This window comes from Hevea brasiliensis, chromosome 2 (genome assembly GCF_030052815.1).
Source record: "Hevea brasiliensis isolate MT/VB/25A 57/8 chromosome 2, ASM3005281v1, whole genome shotgun sequence".
Taxonomy (NCBI): Eukaryota; Viridiplantae; Streptophyta; class Magnoliopsida; order Malpighiales; family Euphorbiaceae; genus Hevea; species Hevea brasiliensis.
This window is the reverse complement of record NC_079494.1, coordinates 54,592,681-54,615,312: the sequence shown is the minus strand read 5'-3', so window position 1 is coordinate 54,615,312 and position 22,632 is coordinate 54,592,681. Positions and strand designations below refer to the sequence as shown.

The following is a 22,632-nucleotide window of genomic DNA, read 5'->3' as shown; positions in this document are numbered from 1 at the left end:
GTTATGGTGTGTAATTGACTGAAATTTCAGTCCATTTCTTTGTCGCCCTAGGGCAGCTCACACCTTGACTTTGCCATACCATTTTTCAGTCCAAATTGTGGTCAACATACCTCAAATGGTCACTTATTGACCATTAGAGTGTTCTTTAACAGTTTGATAAGCCAAGTTAATTTTTCATTCCTCAAAACCCTAATGTCCAATGCAATTTACCCATAAACCTCAATTAGCACACTAGTTCAACATCTATGTAGATATATAACTTAAACATAATCTCCAATTCATGCTAAGTCCATTAAAACCATCAAAACACTCCCTTATTGTTCCTTCCTTAGGGCTGCCGAAATTCAAGGCATGCATAAGCATAAATTTCATTCATTTAAGTGACAAATTCTTGCTCACTTTAAGGCTTTAACATGGAATAAAGGAGATTTAAGTATATATGTGCACTAACCTTGAATAGGGCAGATTTTTCCCAACTCAAAACTTCACTTTTCTTCCTTTTCTTGGCTGCCAAAAGCTTTGTCTAGGTGTGGGATTAATTTTTGATGAAGGGACATATGGGTTTTAGGGTGAGGAAGCATGGAAATTTGAAGCTTTCAAGAACCAAAAATGGAGGAGCATGGTGAAGGGATTTCGGCTGCAATGGGAAAGGAGGGATGGCTGCTGCATTTTTTTTGTTATTTTTGTCTTCTTTTAACTTCTTTTATTTGTTAGTCAAATAGTTGCTTAATGGTGATTGGTTGGTAATTTTAAATGACATCATACTATGTCATTATTTGCATTATTTTGCATTTTCTTTTCTTTTCTTTCACTACTCATTTCCAATTTCATTTTTAGTAATGTTTCTTCATATTTTATGTCATATTAATTATTTACTCAATTGGACAAGTCGGCCAAAAATCACCTCTGAAGGCAAAATGACCAAAATGCCCTCCGTTTGGCTTAACGGGTCAAAATTGTCTGTACCGATTGAAAAATTTTTCTAGGTATTTTCTTGGCATTCTAATGCCATGGGAACCTCAATAACCCTTCTCTGGAGTCCCAAAAATTATTTTATAAATTTTTCCCCGGGTCTAGGGCTCCTCGTTGCGAGAACCGCGACTTCCCTCTGGTTACCCATCGCTAGGGCACCGGCTAGTTTAACTTGGTTGTATTTTATTTCTAAAATTTTTACTAAATTTTTCTTATTAATATTTGAGTTAATTATGGTTCCTGACTTTAGTTTAAATATTTTTCTGGACGTTCTAGCTGTCCGGACCGACACCGGTCACCGGAACAGTAGGATGTACGGAGTGGTTACCGAGAGGGTGTTACAGAACTCTTGCTCACTTAACACCGCACCCGGGCGCTGGCATGGCGCGTCGCTTTCGATGAACGCCCTACACCCTTTAGTAGATTCTATCGTGTGTCTGGTGTAAACATCAGAATGTGGTCTGATTTAGCAAATAATCATAAAACTTTGGCAAATGATACAAACTAATAAAATGCAAGTGATCTTGTGAGGAAATAAGGAGAACTTGGTAATTGTCTTTCTTGAAGCCCCATTTGATTGAAAATATGTTTAAGAAAATAATTTATTATACATTTTTACACTTGGATCAGACCAGACCTAGGTCAAATGTGAAAATCCTAGATCTGATTAGGACCAACCCAATTCCAGCCAGGCTTGGAAGTAGCAGTGCAAATGCATGTGAAACAGAAACACAAATAAACAAAAGTCCCATCAGAGTGGAATGCATATATACTTTTTTTTTGAACTGAAAAAACTGCATATTAATATTTTAAGAAATCAGTGAAAGGCAGGTATCAATTACAATTACATAACAGTACAACTAATTTGTTGATAATAATTGTATATTACAATTTCATTCCTTCCCAAATTCTTCAACTGTTTTAGTTGCAAGCGTAAGGATGTCCGTGAAAGCAGAAAATGATGCTCGAAGAAATCTCGCCTCCACTGCCTCAAAGTGCCTGTCAATAATGAGGAAAAAAAAAAAGAAATTAATTAGAAGGTGGGAGACTATCAAATTAACTGGATTGACTGCCAATTAAATATAGAACAGTCACAGATCTACCGAAAATCAAGACTCCAAGGGGTCAACCCGGCTATAAGAATTTTGGAATGTCTATCAGGAGGGTTTAGGTTAAAATCCAGCTAAGTGAGATGGGAGAGCTGTCCTTTATTGTTTAGCTCATTCAAATTTCAGTATACCAAAAGAAGAAAGGAAGGAAAAGGAGGAAAAAAAAAAGGCACCATCTAACCAAAATTTATAAGGTCAATTATTTGACGTAGAACAAGTTTTCAAAGATATTTGGCAAGATAGATTAGAAATATTGAGTAATAATCAGCAGATATACACAGCCACTGTCAGTTATCACATGACATTACATTAAAATGGTTAACTACTAGTTGTAGTTGGTCATTTCAAGTTCAGTTACTAAAAGAAAATCTTAACTAATTACAGTTGCTTCCTTAAATATTCCTTTAAACATGACCTGTAATGACTAGACAAAATGGAAGCAAACAAGAATTTTTCAACTTATAAAGTTATTTAAATCTCTTAAAACCATGGTTGACAATAAGTTAAATTCAATGTGTAGTCTCTCTCTCTCTCTCTCTCTTTTAGTCCTTTCAATTTAATTTGGGTATTCATTGTTTTGATATAAAGGTAAATTATACCAATCACAAACTTCAATACTATTTTAGAAAGCAAATCCAGAAGATTTAGTCACTATATTTAAATAGCAAATATAGAAAATATATCAATCATTACAGAAATAAACTCACACTGATAACTTCCCACCAGAGATTGACATGTGTCTTTTTACTTTGTCTGGCTGCAACTGCATTAGAAGATTTTTTTTTAAAAGAAAAATCTAGCAAAAGAACAATCAATGGAGAAAGAGATTTTAATAATCACCTCCTTATCGACTGCTAGGGCTGCATGGACAATGGCAGCATTCTCCTCGGACTCAAAATCTACTTCCAAGTCACTGCAGGTGATTATTTATTTATGTCAAACAATGTCATATAAAGAAATTCTGTTAGGTAAAGAAATATATCTTAATATCGTAGTATTGTGTAAATTAAATAGATATAATGTCAAAGGGAAGGTGATAATAATAAAGGGTCACCATATTCATATAATTCTTTGGGATTATTCAAATCTTATGAAATCAAGGGCATCTTGCCATATGCTTTAGAACTTTCAACATAGAGATTCTATATAGGCTAGCTCATTTTTCAAAATCAGCAACATTATATCATTTTAGTACAGGATAATTCACATCTCTGGCCTGATTGAATAACCATCTTTGAACAGCAAATCTGAAGGAAACAATAGACTGGAATCCAACAATTGTTACGAGAATTTAGTGAAGTTCTGATATAATAAATTCAAGGCCTTAAGATTGTAGCTGATAACACCTTAAAGCATGCTAAGAATATCTAATCCCTTCTAACAATGTCCAAGGGCTGCACTGGTTGGTTACCTCATAATCCCTCTACAGCTGTCACACTTGAAAATTAAACTATGTAGAGAACATTAAGTATTCTAAAAATAATCATTCTAATTGAATAAATAAGTAGGTTTCTTCTACCTCCCTTTAATGTATTTTTACTTCTCTGTACACTGGAAAATAAACTTGGTTTTCTTTTTTTTTCTTTTATTTTTTTTTTAATTTGAGAAAATGAAAAAGCTCACTGTCAAGAGATTTCATAACTTCTTGGATTTGTTCCCCCCTTCAAATGTGACAGAATGCTTTGGAGAAAAACCACTGATAACTACAAATTTAAAACCAAATATTATTTTTATTACACAGTAAACATTCCAAAATCTATTTTACTTGAAACCCTCAAGATTTACCCTAAAATCATTCAAATAGCCACAAGATTGATTCGCTGATAACTTTCTGACACCCAATTACAATGGAAAACTCAAAGACAGAAAACTGAAATTACACATTTTATAACATTTGTAGTTTAAATTCTGCCCTTCTGAGCAACTTATAACAGCCCTAAACATTTGATGTAACACACAATTCACTGGTAAGAATTACTTCATAAAGAAGAACATATCATCAAAGATTATTTCTCTCAATCAAGAAATGGAAAGATACCTCTTATTCATCCAGTAGCCCTATACATCAATTTTAGAAAAACAACAAAAAAATATCAAATGCAAAATTGATTAGAAATTATGAAGAAAACATGCCTATATCACAGAGATAATATTGTCCAAATATATGACTTCTCCATGTCAAGTAACTCTTAAAAGGAAAATTCACGTAGAAGAACAAAGCAGTGAAATTAGATAGAGTCACCAGCTGAAATCCCATTGGGCTTGTTTGTTGGGCAAGTTGGAAGCTACAGCTGCAGCCATCACTTCTTGGGTCGGTGAAAAACAACGACGATTGCTTCAAAATGGTGAACCACAACCACGGGCCACGGCGACGGCGGTGGTGGCTTCAAAGTAGGCTTAAGCTGTTCACGGTTTGTAGCGAGCGCCTTTGTGGTATCCCGATACTTCAATAAAAAGCTCAAGGAGCTCAGCTTTAACCATATTGGTATAGTATTAAAATCGTCCATTTTTTTTTTAAATTCAATATTATTATAATTTATAACTTATAAACAAATGCGAATTATAATTTGTTTCTTTTTTTTTTTTATAGACAGAAATTAAAGGTTAATTATAATAAACAAATAATTTTTAACACTTTTGTAGCTATAGTAAATAAATGGGTCAAATGTCATTCCTCGTAAGAACCATCTGACGCACAAATTATAATTGTTGGTGTGAGAGAAGCGTGTAAAATTGATTAGAGAAATGACAAATACGACTATAAAGGGTTGAATTCCTTGAATTCCTTAGATAGAAACTTGTTGGGATTTTAGATGATTGTTATCTTTAAAGAAATCTAACAAAGAAAATCTAATTAAAGTGGAATTCGATTAAAGAAAATCTGATTAAAATGGATTCATAATCTCGAATAAGGTGGCATACTTATTTTTAGCTGATAGAGTTATTTAAGATACTTATTATTTGGTTAATCAAACTGTACATTCAGGTATTTTGAAGTGATACTGCATCTGTAACATCAAAAATTCAAATACATAGCAAGGCGCTACTACGTTATTAGAGAAATAGTTATGCGTGGCGATGTAGCTATGCAGAAAATAGGATCAGTTGACAAGCTGATCCATTCACAAAAGCCATGAAACAAACACAACTAGACCGATATCTTGAGAAGATGGATCTTAGATATTGTAATGAATGACTCTAGTGCAAGTGGGAGATTATTAGTAATATGCCAAAAAGCGTATCATTTATTTGTATCTTATAAATATTTATTCTTCAATAAAGACAAATATTCTTTTCTATTAATATAAATTGTTTATATTTAATTGAAAAGGTCCTTTAATACCTTGTTGGATGTTCTATTATTAAGTTGTTAAGAACATGAGTAACAGAACATTCTTGCATAAGTATTATATGTAACACCCCTACATGCATAGTCCTATATATTTTACTATTTCGGTGACCGGTGTCTGTCCGGACAGTCAAGGGGCTTAGAACCATATTTAAGTCACCTAGAAAAGTCACGAACAAAAATTTATGGCCATTACATGAAGGTTAAATGCAAATCAAGAAAACTAGGCATGATGGGTTAAATGAGTCGAGGCCACAGCGATGGGTGACCAAAACAGGAAGTGACTACGATGTCAGTCGCTGTCCTATTTTCGAGTGGGACATTGTGGCACCCCAGGCCTAAGAATTATTGCGAAGCTAAGGGTATTATGAAAACCACAGAAAAGAACCAAGAACCAGTTCAAATAATTGAACCAGGGTTCTAGAAACAATTAAATACTATTGGAGAAACGGATTAAACCGGTAAGGGGCAAAATGGTCAATTCACCTTTAGAGGTGACTTTTGGCCTAAATGTCCAACAAAATGTAAGAAATTAAAATATTGAAAATTAAATTCAAAGAGAAGAGGTGAGGAAAAGAAAAGGAAAAAGAAAAGGAAAAATTCAAAAATGAAAAGCTTTATGACATCACCCATTAGGTAAGCATGATGCAATAAAGAAATTATTAATTAATTAAACTATTTTGAGATAATTAAAAAGGGATAAAAACAAAATTAAAAAGAAGACAATTAGTCATCTTCTTCCTACATCTATGCTGTCCCTCTCTCTTTTAAAATTTCTCTCAAAATTCCTCTATAGCCAAGCTTGATCAAGCTTCCAAACTCCCAACTTAACCCTAAATTTCATAAATTCTCCACTAAAAACCCTTAACTAGACATTGGAAAGAAAGATTAGAGAAAGAAAATCAAGGAAAGAAGTGGAAATTAAGAAGAGTGAAAGCTCCACATAAGGTAAGTTAATTTAATCCTTTTCTTTAAATGAGTGGTGAATTGAGGAAATTATGTAAAGAAAAGTGAAAAATTAAATATGTATGGGACCTAGGGAAATTTGGCCACCTTGAGTATGTATAGGGTTTGATGGATTTTGATGAAATTAAAAGTGTATTTAAGTTTAATTTAGTATGTAAATGTGTTGTATATACTTTGATTTCATGATTTAAAGCTACTGGAAATTAGGGTTCTTGACATTAGGGAAATTGGGGAAAAAAATTGGGGAAATAGTAAATTGATGCAATTTGACCTAATTGAGGCTTGAATTGGTTAATTGGTATGTTTGGGAGTTGATTGAATGCATGGGAATTGAAGTGGGAGTTGAAGGTGATGCTGCCCTGTAACACCCCGAACCTCCGAGTTATGAATAGTACCATTTTTGGTCCGTGACTAATACTATTCAAAGATACCTTGAGGACCAAAAAATAAATAGAAAATTAATTGAGATAGACATAATAAAAATTCTAGTAAACAAAAAAAAAAACTAAGGACTCATCGGGTATTATAAAAAGAAGGATTATGACCCGATGAGGGGCATTTTGATCAATTCACCTCAAGAGTTGACTTTTGACCAAAATGTCAATTAAATTAAATGAAATTAATGAATTGAATTATGGGATAAAAATTGAAGAAAAATTCAAGTAAAAATATGTAAGGGAAAATTTAAGAAATGAAAACTTAAACTTTCATTTCCATTATGACAAAATTAAAATGAAAGACTTATAGGCTTTTGATAGTTAAATTTAATTATTTAATTAAAAAGAAAAATTAATTGTAAATGTAAAAAAAAAAAGGGAATAAAAATTTAAGTTTAATTATCTTTATGACACAATTAAAATTTATAATTTTAATAAGCTAATTTTGGGGATATATATAAAATATATAAGACGACAAATGTCTTCTTCATTTCTTTTTTTTTTTTCATAAGAGGCCACCACCCTCTCCTCTCTTTTTCTCTTCTTCTTCCACTTCTTCCCCTCATTGATTTCCCCTCCCAAGTTTTAATTCCCTTAAATTCCCTTCATAAATTCCATAGCCCACTAAAAGAAAACATCAAAGAGTCTTTGATTGAGAGATTAAAAGCAAGGAGAACAAGAATTGGAAGAAAAGTGAAGTTGGAAAGAAATCAACAAGAGGTAATTTTCTTTTCATGTTAGATTAGTTGTATAAGCTTGGAATGAAGTTAATTTATGATGAAATTTCATAAGAAAATGAAAGAAAACATATATGGAACCTAAATTAGGGTTTTGGCCAAATGGGAGAAAAATTAGGATTTTGAACATTAGGGTTTAGAGACAAAAAAATATGAAGAAGTGCTAAATGATGTCTTTAACATAGTTTAAGGAAAGAAATGGCCATTTGTGACCTAATTAAGTGTGTTAGAAGTGTTTAAATCAAAGCCAAATTCGGATTGGGTATGAAGCATAACTAAAAGTCAACTTTGAGGGACCAAAAGTCAACTTTGAGGAACCAAAAATGAAATTTTACAAGTCCAATTGGTATGGGACCAATTGGGACTGAAAATAGGCACTAAATGACACAATTTTCATTTAGGAAGCATGCCCAAAAAGTGGCCAAAACCTAGTGAAAAAACTGACCAAACTTGAAAAACTGCAGTATGAACAGTACACATGAACAGTAATCGTGTTTGGGTCATAACTCGAGCTAGGCAGGTCAAAATGACCTGAAATTTTACCAGCAGTTATATGAGATATAGACCTAAAACTTTCATGAAGAACACAAACCCAAATTATGCCATTAACCCAATCAAATTATTGAGCAAATTTGAGTTACTAAATCTACAAAACTGCAGAATTGCCATATGAGCAGTAAAGTTTCAATGGCTATAACTGTCTCTAGAAAACTCCGATTTAGGTGATTCTTGAACCGATGGAAACCTAAGACATAGTAGAATATTTCATATGAAGAATGTTAGGCCAAATTATGAACTTAACTCAATCAAATTGCGAAACGAATTCGGGTCACCGAATTTGCCAGAATCTGGGCACCTAAAATTGACTAAATGAACAGTAAACTTTGCAAGGCTATAACTCTCTCTGGAAAACTCCGATTTAGGCGATTCTTAAACCGATGGAAACCTAAGACATAGTATGGACTTAACTTGATCAAATTTCTGAACGAAGTTGGATCGATAAATCTGCCAGAATAAAATCTGCAGCATGAACAGTGACGTAAACAGTAATGGTGTTTTGAGCATAACTTGAGCTACACAGCTCTGAATTAGGCGATTCAAAAAGGAAAATAAATTTAAGACCTAAATGAACAATTTTCATGAAGAACACGTCATCAAATTATGATCGAAACTAGGTAAAAATTGGGTTCAAAGATTGGGGTACCAAGCTGTCCCAAAACCAAAATATTCTAAAATTTTCAAAGCTAACTTGGGATGCATTAGACATGCATATAATGAGTTCTTAGCAGCAATTGAGATTGGTATTGAGGTATTCTATTTGTTTATTTTCAGTAGAAAAAGAAGTTGGAATGGACAAGGAGAAATAGGTAACAATAAAGGAGAGCATTGAAGGTTTATGCACAACTAACATTTTCTTCATTTTTAAATTTGTAAATTGCTTGGAATGTGTTAAATTGAATGATTTTGCTTTGAACAAGTTTACTTTGACTGAAATATGGTTTTTCTCTTGCATTTAAGAAATTTAGGTGTTGCTACCTTTATTTGGATATTATGATGAATTTAAATGTGTTTATTGGTTTATAAATGTGATTGTTGAATGGGAAATTTTTGGAAACTGTTTTGAAACCACAGTTAGCATGACAGTCCCTTTCGGAACTCTCCAGTAATAACGGCTACTTGGGGTTGGTAATTGATATTGATTATGTCTCCCATTAATAAAGGTTAGTGGGATAAGACTATATGAGTACTCATTAGCTAGCTAGCCCTTCCCTCATTAATAACGGTTAGTGAGGTTGAGATTGCTTTGTCGTGGTGTACAACACGGCACTGATCGTGAAATTTTATGTCATGGCTTGAACTGTGTGTTGATGTTGGCAACACTAATGCTTTGTGAATTGTGATTTATGAAGTATGATTTCTCATTTGCAATGTTATTCAAATAAATGGCTCTTATGAACTTAGAACTCTTGTGAAGTTTTCATGCTTAAGAAAAAATGTGATTTATTATGCTTTGACAAATTATGTTTTATCTTAAGTTTTAAAGTTATTAGCTGTGCACCACTGAGTGATATACTCAGCGATAGCTTCTTTATGCTGTCGCAGGTAAGGGAAAGGAGAAGGCTGCCGAGTGAGAGACTTGAAAGCAGCATTTTGGTATTATTTATGGGTATTTACGTTAGGTATATCCTTGTGATTCCTTTAGATGTATTTTGTACCTATATGTATGGATGTACGGATATTGAGCAGTTTGTATTTAAAAGCATTGCATTGCTATCTCATTTTGAGTTTGTAACTATTTTGTATTTTACTTTGAGAATTATGAAAATGTAACTTTTGTAATATTTAGTCTATCATTATTTCCAATGAATGTTTACATGGAATTTTAACTATTCTCATGCAGTTTTCCACAAAAGAATTGATAAGATAAAAAGTTATGGTTTGTTTTAAAATCTTTGTAGCATAACTAATGGGTTATCTGTAGGTGGAGTTTGGTAATTCATTAGGTATGCTACGGGAACATGTTGTGCCTTATAAGGGATAGGGTGTGACATATTTTAGTGGTATCAGAGCTTTGGTTTTTATACAAGTTTTGAAATTGCATGTTTGAAAATTTTTGATAAGTACAACTGCTCAATTGTCATTATTGATACATATAGTGCATTACATCATAAATATGGACTAATTGAGGGAAATCTCCTTGTGTTGGTTGCTCAGGGAGTAGAATTCCTTGTGATTCAATATGGAAGAGGGGGATCACACAGTAGAGCAATCAGTAGCAGCTGAGTTACAAGGGGAAGCCCTAGCTCCTCTGAATGCCAGTGGATCGGCTGCACCCATCCCACCCATGCGCTTTCTCGCTCGCCACAGATGGTCGCACTATTTCAAAGAAATGGTCGCAATATACCAGTCCAAGCTCCTGTGCAAGCACCTCCAGTGCAACCACCATCCCCAGCCAGACAATATGACAAGTTAATGAAGTATGGGGCAACAGAGTTCAAGGGTACAGTGGACCCATTGGAAGCTGAGCAATGGTTAGAACGGATGGAGAGGGTCTTCAAGAAATTGCACTGCATAGATGAGTTGAAGTTTGAATATTCAATTTCCTTGTTGCATGGAGCTGCATATGAGTGGTGGAAGACCATTCCCACGCCACGAGCCGCCAAATCTTGACATGGGATGACTTTCTAAGGGAGTTTAGACAGAAGTATGTTCCTGATACCTATGTGGATATGAAGCTACAGGAGTTTCTCAATTTGAAGCAAGGGAACAAGACTGTAGCCGAGTATGAGAGAGACTTTTCTCGCCTCAGCCACTATGCTGGATGCCTACTCACTACCAGTAGAGACAAATGCAAACGGTTTGAGGCCTAGTTTGAGATTGCAAGTGGTTGGGTTTCGACATGACAACTTCTCTGGGTTGATATCACAGGCCCTTGAATTGGAAAGGATAGAACTAGAAGGGGCATTTGAGAAGGTAATCACTGAAAAAGAGAAGAGCAGTAAGCCTACAGGTCAAAGTCCAAGTAACAATTCAGGTAAGAGGAAGAGCTTTGGGGGACTAAGTAACAGAGGATCTAGTAGGGGAAGATTCTCAGGGCAGAGGCCACCTAGATCTGGACAGCAGACATCTAGGGGTTCCTTTCTTACCCGTGCTTGTGAAACTTGTGGCAGGACTCATGGAGGAGTATGTTATAAGGCCATAGGAGCCTGTTACAACTGTGGTGGAAGTGGGCATTTTACTAGAGATTGCACTAGTGCTCGCAGATCTAGACCACCTACTACCACTTAGGGATCTGTTCAAGGTTCTGCTTCCAGAGGACAACAGACAACTAGTAGAGGCAGAGGCAGGGGTAGAGGTAACACTTCTAGCAGCCAGGGCACAGTGAGCCAACCAGAGTAGAGTGGTGCACCAGTCAGGGTGTACACCATGCGCCAGAAGGATGAAGCTGAGACATCAGATGTTGTGGCTGGTACTTTCTCCATTTTTGATAGAGATGTATATGTGCTGTTTGACCCTGGTTCTACACATTCTTATGCTAGTGCCAGTATTGCATGCTCTGTTGCTATTCCTTGTGTGAAATTGGATTATGATGTGCTAGTGACTAGTCCTTTAGGACAAGAGGTTAGGGTGAACAAATTGTATAAGGATTGTCCTTTGGTGATCCAAGGACATACATTCCTGTCAGACTTAATTGACATGCCCTTCCGAGATTATGATATCATCTTGGGCATGGATTGGTTAGCCAGGCATCACGCCATGATTGACTGTAGACTGAAGACAGTCACTTTTGGTCTTCCTGAGTATGCAAATGTAGTGATACATGTGGAGAGGCAGTTATTGCCATCCAACATCATTTCAGCTACACTTGCTATAATGATGATTAGAAAGGGATGTGAAGCTTATCTAGCTCATGTGATAGACACCCAGGTAGGGAGTCCAGATCTTAAAGATATTCCCACAGTATGAGATTTTTCGGATGTCTTTCCGGAAGAATTATCGAGATTGCCTCCAGAAAGAGAGGTGCAGTTTGAAATTGAGACTATGCCTGGTGTGGAGCCAATCTCCATCACTCCTTATAGGATGGCACCTGCTGAGTTGAAAGAGTTGAAGGTACAATTGCAGGAATTGTTAGATAAGGGTTTCATCTGCCCTAGCGTGTCACCTTGGGGAGCACTAGTATTATTTGTGAAGAAGAAGGATGGTACTCTCTGCTTATGCATAGACTACAGACAGTTGAATAAGGTGACCATAAAGAATAGATATCCTCTGCCACGAATCGATGATTTATTTGATCAATTGAAGGATGCAACTGTATTCTCCAAAATTGACTTGAGATCAGGCTACTACCAGTTGAGGGTGCAGGAGCAAAGTATTCCTAAAACTGCCTTTAGGACTCGGTATGGCCACTATGAGTTCTTGGTAATGCCATTCGGGTTGACTAATGCTCCAGCTGCTTTTATGGGCCTAATGAACACTATCTTCATGCCATATTTGGACCAGTTTTTTGTGGTATTCATTGATGATATTTTGGTGTACTCAAAGAATGCAGAGGAACACGACAAGCACTTGAGGATAGTATTGCAGACTTTGAGAGAGAAGCAGTTGTATGTCAAACTGTCGAAATGTGAGTTTTGGCTAAAGAAGATTTCATTTTTGGGGCATATTGTATCTGCAGAAGGTATCCAGGTGGATCCTAGCAAAGTAGAAGCCATTCTTAATTAGAAGCCACCTAGAAATGTCACGGAAGTTCGGAGTTTCCTTGGTTTAGCTGGGTATTATCGAAGGTTTGTGAAGGGATTCTCCATACTAGCATCTCCACTGACCAAGCTACTTAGGAAGGATGTAAAATTTCAGTGGACTGATCGATGCCAGGAAAGTTTTGATGAGTTAAAGAGGCATTTAACTGAAGCTCCAATCTTAACCTTGCCCACTTTGGGTAAGGAGTATACCATATACAGTGATGCTTCTCATAACGGATTAGGCTGTGTGTTGATGCAAGATAGAAACATCATTGCCTATGCTTCACGCTAGCTTATATCGCATGAGAGGAATTATCTTACACATGACTTGGAGCTAGCAGCCATTGTCTTTGCCTTGAAGATCTGGAGACATTACTTGTATGGGGAGAGATGTTATATATACACAGATCATAAAAGTTTGAAGTACTTGGGCACACAAAACGAGTTAAATTTGAGGCAAAGGAGATGGTTAGAGCTGATAAAAGATTATGATTATTTGATAGACTATCAGCCTGGAAAAGCTAATGTTATAGCCGATGCTTTAAGTCGCAAGACTATGGTTGGTTTGAGGGTTTCTCCATTGTCCATGGTGCATGAGTTAAGGGCATTGCATGCTAATTTGGAGATTAATGAAGATGGGCAGATGGTAGCTACTTGGCAAGTGAAGCCAATGCTGGCATAACAAATTAAAGCAGTTGCACAGAAGGATGATAAGTATGTGAAGTTGATGGAAGAGGCTCGGGGTGGCAAGAAACCAGAATTATCAGTAAATGATGGGAGCTTGTTGTTATATAAGGGCAGAATGTGCATTCCTAAGAATGTTGAACTGAGGCAGACCATTTTAAAGGAAGCACATGATTCACCTTTTGTAATGCACCCTGGTGGAACCAAAATGTATAGAAGTGTGAAAGAGCACTATTGGTGGAGAGGAATGAAGAAAGACATTGCAGAATATGTTGCCAAATGCCTAACTTGTCAGCAAGTAAAGGCAGAACACCAAGTGCTGCGAGGTTGCTCTGACCATTGCCAATTCCCGAGTGGAAATGGGAAAGAATCACTATGGATTTCGTGACAGGACTTCCACGTGCACAAAAAAATCATGATGCAGTTTGAGTTATTGTTGATAGATTGACCAAGTCTGCACACTTTTTGCCAGTGAGAATGGATTATAGCCTGGAAAGATTGGCTAAACTGTACATTGATGATGTTGTAAGGTTACATGGAGTGCCAATGTCTATTGTATCGGACAGAGACCCAAGGTTCACTTCTAGATTCTTGGGTAGTCTCCAAAAAGCCCTAGGAACTAGATTGAATGTGATACCCCTTACCCGTCTACAGTATATCTGAGTAAGATATGTCACACGGTGTACAGGAACACTCTATTTTATCTCAATCATTTTTATTCTTCCTTAATTTATTTTTATCATAGTTTTGAATATAATTTATGAAATATAATTCATTTAAGTCATTTATTGAAATTATAATTTATTTGAGGTTTCGAAAATTTTATAGAAAATTCGGCAGAGTACCAGCTAAAAATGGAGAAAACAGTTCTTCGGAACCTGTGAAAAACACTTGCAATAATCATTTCCAATCAATCCCAAACTCCATTTCATCAACAAAATCTCAATATGTTTTTCAACAACATTTCCATTTCTCAATCATTCATCTCATATGATAATCATGTAAAAGTCATAAATAAATATTCACTTTTTCATTCACAAACACAATTTCCACTATATATATTAATACCAAAATACATTACATAAGTTTCAATTACATATGAGAAAATAAAAGTTAGTTACAAAATACCAAAATGAAACCTAGTGTCCTACCAATGCACTGAAGATGGTGAGGTGACACGGACACTATGCAGAGCTGCAGGAGGTCTCACCTAGTCTGTGGTCTACTGGGCTCTCGGTCAGTATCTCCAGAACCTACGCGTGGTAAAAGCAACGCGCTAAGCAATAATACTTAGTAGTGCCAATAATAAAATAAAAATAAATAACAAAAAATAAATATGCAGTGAATGTATTGATATCTCATTGCAAATAAATTTTCGTTGAGTATTTGTAGATTTACTTATTCTTTACTTGTTATATTCATTATTTCATTAAATTTATCCACTTTCATTTTTGGTTGCCCAAGTTACCTATTGTAACACCCTCTCGGTAGCAACTCCGTACATTTTACTGTTCCCGTGACCGGTGTCGGTCCGGACAGTTAGAACGTTCGGAAAAATATTTAAATTAAAGTGAGGGACCATAATTAACTCAAATATTAATAAGAAAAATTTAGTAAAAATTTTAGAAATAAAATACAACCAAGTTAAATGAGCCGGTGCCCAAGTGATGGGTAACCCAGAGGGAAGTTGTGGTTCTCGCAACTAGGAGCCCTAGACCCGGAAAAAAATTATAAAATGATTTTTGGGACTCCAGAGAAGGGTCATTGAGGTCCCTATGGCATTAGAATGCCAAGAAAATATTTAGAAAAATTTTTCAATCGGTACAGACAATTTTGACCCGTTAAGCCAAACGGAGGGCATTTTGGTCATTTCGCCTTTATAGGTGATTTTTGGCCGACTTGTCCAGTTGAGTAAATAATTATTATAACATAAAATATGAATTAATATTGATGAAAAATTAATTTAAAGTTAGTAGAAAAGAAAAGAAAAGAAAAATACAATATATGCAATTTATGACATCATTGTGATGTCATTTAAAATTGTCCACCAATCACCATACAACCAATACACTTAAGACCAATAAAAGAGGCTGAAAATAGAAGAAAAAAAATTCATCTTCTTCCCTTGGACCAACCAGCCGAAACCCTTCTCCCCATCTCCCTCCATTGATTTCAACCAAAGCTTCATTTCTCTCATCTTTTCACCATAAATCCTCCTACTCTTTTCACAAAAATTCATCCTTGCACCTTGCATAACCTTTTGGCAGCCAACAAGAAGAAAGAAAGTGAAGTTAAGCTTGAGAAAATTCTGCCCTACAAGAGGTTAGTGCATAATTATACCTAAATCCCTTTCATTCCATGTTAAGGACTTAAAGTGAACAAGAATTTGTAAATTAAATGAAAAGAATCCACGTGTATGTATACCATGAATTTCGGCAGCCCTAAGGAAGGAATGAGTGATTGTTTTAATGGACTTAGAGTGAATTAGAGATTATGTTTAAAGTGTATATATATATATATATATATATATATATAAGGAATGAAAGAGTTAACTAAGGAAATTTGACTTGGCTTATGAAATTGTTAAAGAACATTCTAATGGTCAATTAGTGACTATTTGAGGTTAGTTGACCATAATTTGGACTGGAATGTAACATGGCAAAGTGAAATGTGTAGGCTGCCTAGTGACAACAGCAATGAGGCTGTGATTCCAGCCCACTTGGATAGCCATAACTTTGGCTGTGTAGGTCCAATTGGTGTTTGGCCAATTGAACATGAAACTAGACTTATAATGGCACATTTTTGCTGAAGAAACCATGCCCAAAAGACTAAAGAAAGAGGACCAAAAGCCACCCAATCCGAGTACCCTGCAAGCCAATTCTGCAGAATGACCAAATGAACAGTAACTGTTCATTTGGCCATAACTCACTGTAGAAATGGTCAATTGACCTGAAATTTTTACACCAACAAGTTAAGACATAGACAAACAACTTTCATGAAGAAACCTACCCCAAATTATGAGCAGAACCTATCCAACAAGGCAGTGGAAGTCACTGTTCATGGTACTGTAGATTTGGTAAATTCTGTAGAATTGAAATCCGGCCAGCTGTGGTTTTTGGACCATATCTGGAGCTACAAAACTTCAAATGGAGTGATTCAAAAAAGGAAATTCAACTAGACAAAATAAGGAACAACTTCCGTGTTTACCATTTCCTCAAATTCCCACTGTAATAGTGCCCAATGGAACAGTAAAGTTGGGCTACAAAAACTGAAAATTCTGCTTCCCTTGGTTTAAGCTTAGAAATGGTATTAATGCTTAATGCCAACAAGTTTTGAATGCAAAATGTGGTATGTTGGGAGTGCCAAAACCAATGTACCTATTTTCTATCAAAAATTCAACATTTTTGTTGACCAATGAGGTGAATAGTGACACCAAAACTTGAAATTCAAAATTTGAAGAATTCAAAAGTATCAAATGCCCTAGTATACCTAACAAGATTGGTTTGGATAGTTTGGCATGCCAATAGGGTTCGGTTAGCAGTACTGCACATGGCATTATGCCATTCTATGATTTTATGGCTTTTAGCCATTTTGATATTGTGTTGAGACTTGGCCTCACGCCTAATATTATTCTGACTTGTTAGCCGCTCATTACACTGCCGGAGATACATATGTGACCGATGGTGTGACGGCCCGAGGTACTTGATACCCAGTGCCAGTTTACCCGTTTATCCAGTCCAGTCATTCAGTATAGGTTACTTGGGCAACCAAATGAATGAAAGTGGACAAAGTTAACGAAATAAATGGATATACAAATACAAAACAAATAAGACATATACATTCAATGCATATTTATTTCTGTTATTTCTTTCTATTTTATTATTGCACCACTAAGCATCATTGCTTAGCGCGTTGCTTTTGCCACGCGTAGGTTCTGGAGATACTGATCGTGAGCCCAGTAGACCGCAGACTGGGTGAGTCCATCCTACAGCTCTGCACAGTGTACGTGTCACCTCACCTTCTACAGTGCATTGGTAGGACACTAGGTTTCATTTTGGTGTTTTGCAACTAAATTTTTATTTTCTCATATGTATTTAGATTTATGTAATGTATTTTGATGTGCATGTAAATAATGAAAATGGTGTTGGTGAATGAAAAAAAATATGTGAATATCTATCTGTAAATTGTACTGGATTATCACATGAGATGAATGATTGAGTAATGTTGTTGAAAAATATTGAGTTTGTGATGACATTGGAGTTTGAGAAATGATTGAATATGATTATTGGAAGTGTTTTTCACAGGTTCCGAAGAACTGTTTCCTCCATTTTTAGCCGGTACTCTGCCGGATTTTCTATAAAATTTTCGAAACCTCAAATAAATTATAATTTCTATAAATGGCTCAAATATATTATATTTCACAAGTTATATTCAAAAGCATGATAAAAATTAATTAAGGTATATTAGAGTGTGCCGGTACACCGTGTGACATTGCTTACTCGGGTATACTGTACACGGGTAAGGGGTGTCACACCTATACTGGACGACTGGACTGGATAAACGGGTAAACTGGCACTGGGTATCAAGTACCTCGAGCCGTCACACCATCGGTCACATATGTATCTCCCGGTGTGCAACAGAACAGCTAATAAGCTGTAATAACATTAGGCACAAGGCCAAGTCTCAACACAATGTCAGAATGGCTGAAAACCATGAAATCACAGAATGGCATAATGCCATGTGCGATCGCTAACTGAACCCTATTGGCATGCCAAGCTATCCAAACCAATCTTGTTAGGTATACTAGGGCATTTCACACTTTTAAGTTTCACAATTTTTGGAATTTAAGTTTTTGTGTTACTATTCCATTCATTGGTCAACAAAAATGTTGACTTTTGCATAAGCAATAGGTACATTGGTTTTAATATCATCAACATACCACATTTTGCATTCAAAATTTGTTGGTATTAGTTGCCAATACCATTTCTAAGCTTAATGTTAGTTGGGCAGAATTTTCAATTTTTATGCCTTGTGTTTATTGTTCCATTGGTCAATTTTGCAGTGTGAATGTGGAAAAATGGTCAACATGAAAGTTGTTCCTTATTTTGTCTAGTTGAATTTTCTTTTTTGAATCACTCCATTTGGAGTTTTGTAGCTTAAGTTATGGTCCAAAAACCACAACTGGCTGGATTGAAATTTTTCTGGACTGACCATATCTACAGTGCAGTGAACAGTGACTTCAACTCACTTGGTGGATAGGTTCTGGTCATAATTTGGGTTAGATTTCTTCATGAAAATTGTTGGTCTATATCTCAGCTTGTTGTGGGTAAAATTTCAGGTTAATTGGACCATTCTACACTGAGTTATCGCCAAATGACCAAATACTGTTCATTTGGTCATTCTGCAGAAACAGACTGTAGGTCACCCGGATTGGAGCAAGGTTTTGGTCCACTTGGTTTGGTATTATGGGCATAGTTTCTTCATCAAAGTTGTGCCATTATGAGTCTAGTTTCATGTTAAATTGGCCAAACACCAATTGAACCTCTACAATTCAAGTTATGGCTGCCCAAACCTGCTGGACTCATGTCCAATTCTGCAGGTCACCTAGGGCAGCCACACTAAACCTAAATCCCATCACTAAACATACTTCATTTCTTGTTTACCAATGACCAAATGGTCACTAATTGACCATTAAAACTCACTTTCATCATTATATGATCAAAGTCTCAATTTCATGCTCAAACCCTAACTCCAATTTCCAATTCATGGCACACAAACCAATTGAATATACTAACCATACTTATCATCATATTCAAGGAATTTATCAAGTTTACTAGCAACAAAACCCTTCAATTCCTCCTTTTATGGTTGCTGCCCAAATTTTTCCTCTCACTTTTATGCATAATTTCTTTCAATCTCTTAATCATTTGCTCATATTTAAGCTAACTTTTAAGGAATAAACAAGATTTAAAGGTTAATATGCACTAACCTTGACTTGGCTCTTTCTCCTTCTTGTCAACTTCAATTTTTCCTCTTCAAATTGCTGCCCAAAGCTTCCTCAAGGTGTAGGGAACATTTTTAGTGAAGAGGTCCTAAGGTTATGGGGTAAGTTTGGCTAGGAAATTAAGTGAAAGAAAAAAAATGGTAAAGTGTGCTCTAATGGAGTCTCGGCTAGCTGCAAAAAATGGGAAAGATGAATGAGTTTTTCTTTTGTTTTTATCCCTTTTTATCACTTTTATGATTACTTATTAAATGGTGATTGGTGGGAGCATTTTAATGACATCATATGATGTCATAATTAGGTATTTTCTTTCATTTTCTTTTCTTTTTTTTTTCTACTTATTTTCAATTCAATTTTCAACAATATTTATTCACATTTTAGATCATAATAATTATTTACTTAACTGGACAAGTCGGTCAAAAATCATCTCTAAAGGCGAAATGACCAAAATGCCCTCCGTTTGGCTTAATGGGCCAAAATTGTCTGTACCAATTGAAAAATTTTTCTAAGCCTTTTCTTGGCATTCTAATGCCATAGAAACCTCAATGACCCTTCTCTGGAGTCCCAGAAATTATTTTATAATTTTTCCCCCAGGTCTAGGGCTCCTAGTTGCGAGAACCGCAACTTCTAACTAGGTTACCCATTGCTAGGGCACCGGCTCATTTAACTTGGTTGTATTTTATTTCTAAAATTTTTCATAAATTTTTCTTATTAATATTTGAGTTAATTATAGTTCCTCACTTTAGTTTAAATATTTTTCCAGACGTTCTAGCTGTCCGGTCCGACACTGGTCACCAGAACAGTAGAATGTATGGAGTTGCTACAGGGAGGGTGTTACATTGAACTTCAGTACAGCATTCCATCCACAGATAGACGGCCAATCCGAAAGGATCATTCAGATTTTGGAGGATATGCTTCGGGCTTGTGTGATTGAGTTTGAAGGGAGTTGGGACACACACTTGCCTTTAATTGAATTTGCCTACAACAACAGTTATCAGTCAAGCATCGGAATGCCTCCATACGAAGCACTTTATGGCAGGAAGTGTATAACTCCCTTGTGTTGGGATGAAGTGGACGAGAGGACGTTGATTGGTCCAGAATTGGTGCAACAGATAGAAGAAAAGGTTAAGCTCATTAGAGACCGACTCAAAGTTGCAACGGATAGACAGAAGTCCTACATTGACCTAAAGAGAAGAGATATTCGGTATAGTGTGGGTGACAAGGTGTTCCTGAAAGTTTCCCCATGGAAGAGGATCATGAGGTTTGGTAGAAAGGGGAAACTAAGTCCTCACTTCATTAGGCCGTATGAGGTTCTGGAAAGAGTGGGTCCATTGGCATATAGACTTGCATTGCCTCCGGAGTTGGAAAAGATTCACAATATCTTCCATGTCTCCATGTTGAGGAGGTACAGATCAGACCCCTCTCACATTTTGCTAATAGAGGAGATTGAGGTGAATCCAGACCTGACATATGATGAAGAGCCCATAAAGATCTTGGCACATGAGATGAAGCAGCTGAGGAACAAACAGATACCTCTAGTCAAAGTGCTGTGGAACCATCATTCAGGCTAGGAGGCTACATGGGAGCGTGAGGAGGATATGAGGAGACAGCACCCACAGCTATTCAGAGACTGAGACCAGGTAAATTTTGAGGACGAAATTTATTTTTAAGGAGGGGAGAATTGTAACACTCCGAACCTCCGAGTTATGAATAGTACCTTTTTGGTCCGTGACTAATACTATTCAAAGACACCTTGAGGACCAAAAAATAAATAGAAAATTAACTGAGATAGACACAATAAAAATTCTAGTGAACAAAAAAAAAACTAAGGACTCATCGAGTATTATAAAAAGAAGGATCATGACCCGATGAGGGGCATTTTGGTCAATTCACCTCAAGAGTTGACTTTTGACCAAAATGTCAATTAAATTAAATGAAATTAATGAATTGAATTATGGGATAAAAATTGAAAAAAAATTCAAGTAAAAATATGTAAGGGAAAATTTAAGAAATTAAAACTTAAACTTTCATTTCCATTATGACAAAATTAAAATGAAAGACTTATGGGCTTTTGATAGTTAAATTTAATTATTTAATTAAAAGGAAAAATTAAGTGTAAATGTAAAAAAAAAAAAGGGAATAAAAATTTAAGTTTAATTATCCTTATGACACAATTAAAATTTATAATTTTAATAAGCTAATTTTGGGGATAAATATATATATATATAAGAAGACAAATGTCTTCTTCATTTCTTTTTTTTTTTCATAAGAGGCCACCACCCTCTCCTCTCTCTCTCTCTCTCTCTCTCTCTCTTTTTCTCTTCTTCTTCCACTTCTTCCCCTCATTGATTTCCCCTCCCAAGTTTTAATTCCCTTAAATTCCCTTCATAAATTCCATAGCCCACTAAAAGAAAACATCAAAGAGATCTTTGATTGAGAGATTAAAAGCAAGGAGAACAAGAATTGGAAGAAAAGTAAAGTTGGAAAGAAATCAATAAGAGGTAATTTTCTTTTCATGTTAGATTAGTTGTATAAGCTTGGAATGAAGTTAATTTATGATGAAATTTCATAAGAAAATGAAAGAAAACATATATGGAACCTAAACTAGGGTTTTGGCCAAATGGGAGAAAAATTAGGGTTTTGAACATTAGGGTTTAGAGACAAAAAAATGTGAAGAAGTGCTAAATGATGTCTTTGACATAGTTTAAGGAAAGAAATGGCCATTTGTGACCTAATTAAGTGTGTTAGAAGTGTTTAAATCAAAGCCAAATTCGGATTGGGTATGAAGCATGACCAAAAGTCAACTTTGAGGGACCAAAAATGAAATTTTACAAGTCCAATTGGTACGGGACCAATTGGGACTGAAAATTGGCACTAAATGACACAATTTTCATTTAGGAAGCATGCCCAAAAAGTGGCCAAAACCTAGTGAAAAAACTGACCAAACTTGAAAAACTGCAGTATGAACAGTACACATGAACAGTAATCGTGTTTGGGTCATAACTCGAGCTAGGCAGGTCAAAATGACCTGAAATTTTACCAGTAGTTAGATGAGATATAGACCTAAAACTTTTATGAAGAACACAAACCCAAATTATGCCATTAACCCAATCAAATTATTGAGCAAAGTTGAGTTA

General features: G+C 35.6%; 1 protein-coding gene across 1 annotated transcript; it reads right to left on the bottom strand.

Moving 5' to 3' along the window:
* Positions 1 to 1,708: 1,708 nt before the first annotated feature.
* LOC110661796 (uncharacterized) lies at positions 1,709 to 4,563 on the bottom strand. Its single transcript, XM_021820558.2, has 4 exons — positions 4,324 to 4,563; positions 2,922 to 2,994; positions 2,789 to 2,844; positions 1,709 to 1,971 (listed from the first exon to the last, which is right to left on the bottom strand). The coding sequence occupies exons 1-4, from the start codon at positions 4,380 to 4,382 to the stop codon at positions 1,866 to 1,868; spliced, it is 294 nt and encodes a 97-aa protein (XP_021676250.2). The 5' UTR covers positions 4,383 to 4,563; the 3' UTR covers positions 1,709 to 1,865.
* Positions 4,564 to 22,632: the final 18,069 nt, after the last annotated feature.

What these genes read in the sequence shown, in the direction of transcription:
- LOC110661796 (XM_021820558.2), bottom strand. Translation starts at nt 4,382, where the DNA reads ATGGCTGCAGCTGTAGCTTCCAACTTGCCCAACAAACAAGCCCAATGG. An exon ending in GCCCAATGGGATTTCAGCTG is followed by an intron (nt 2,995 to 4,323) that starts GTGACTCTATCT and finishes AATCACCTGCAG; the next exon opens with TGACTTGGAAGTAGATTTTG. An exon ending in CCCTAGCAGTCGATAAGGAG is followed by an intron (nt 2,845 to 2,921) that starts GTGATTATTAAA and finishes CTTCTAATGCAG; the next exon opens with TTGCAGCCAGACAAAGTAAA.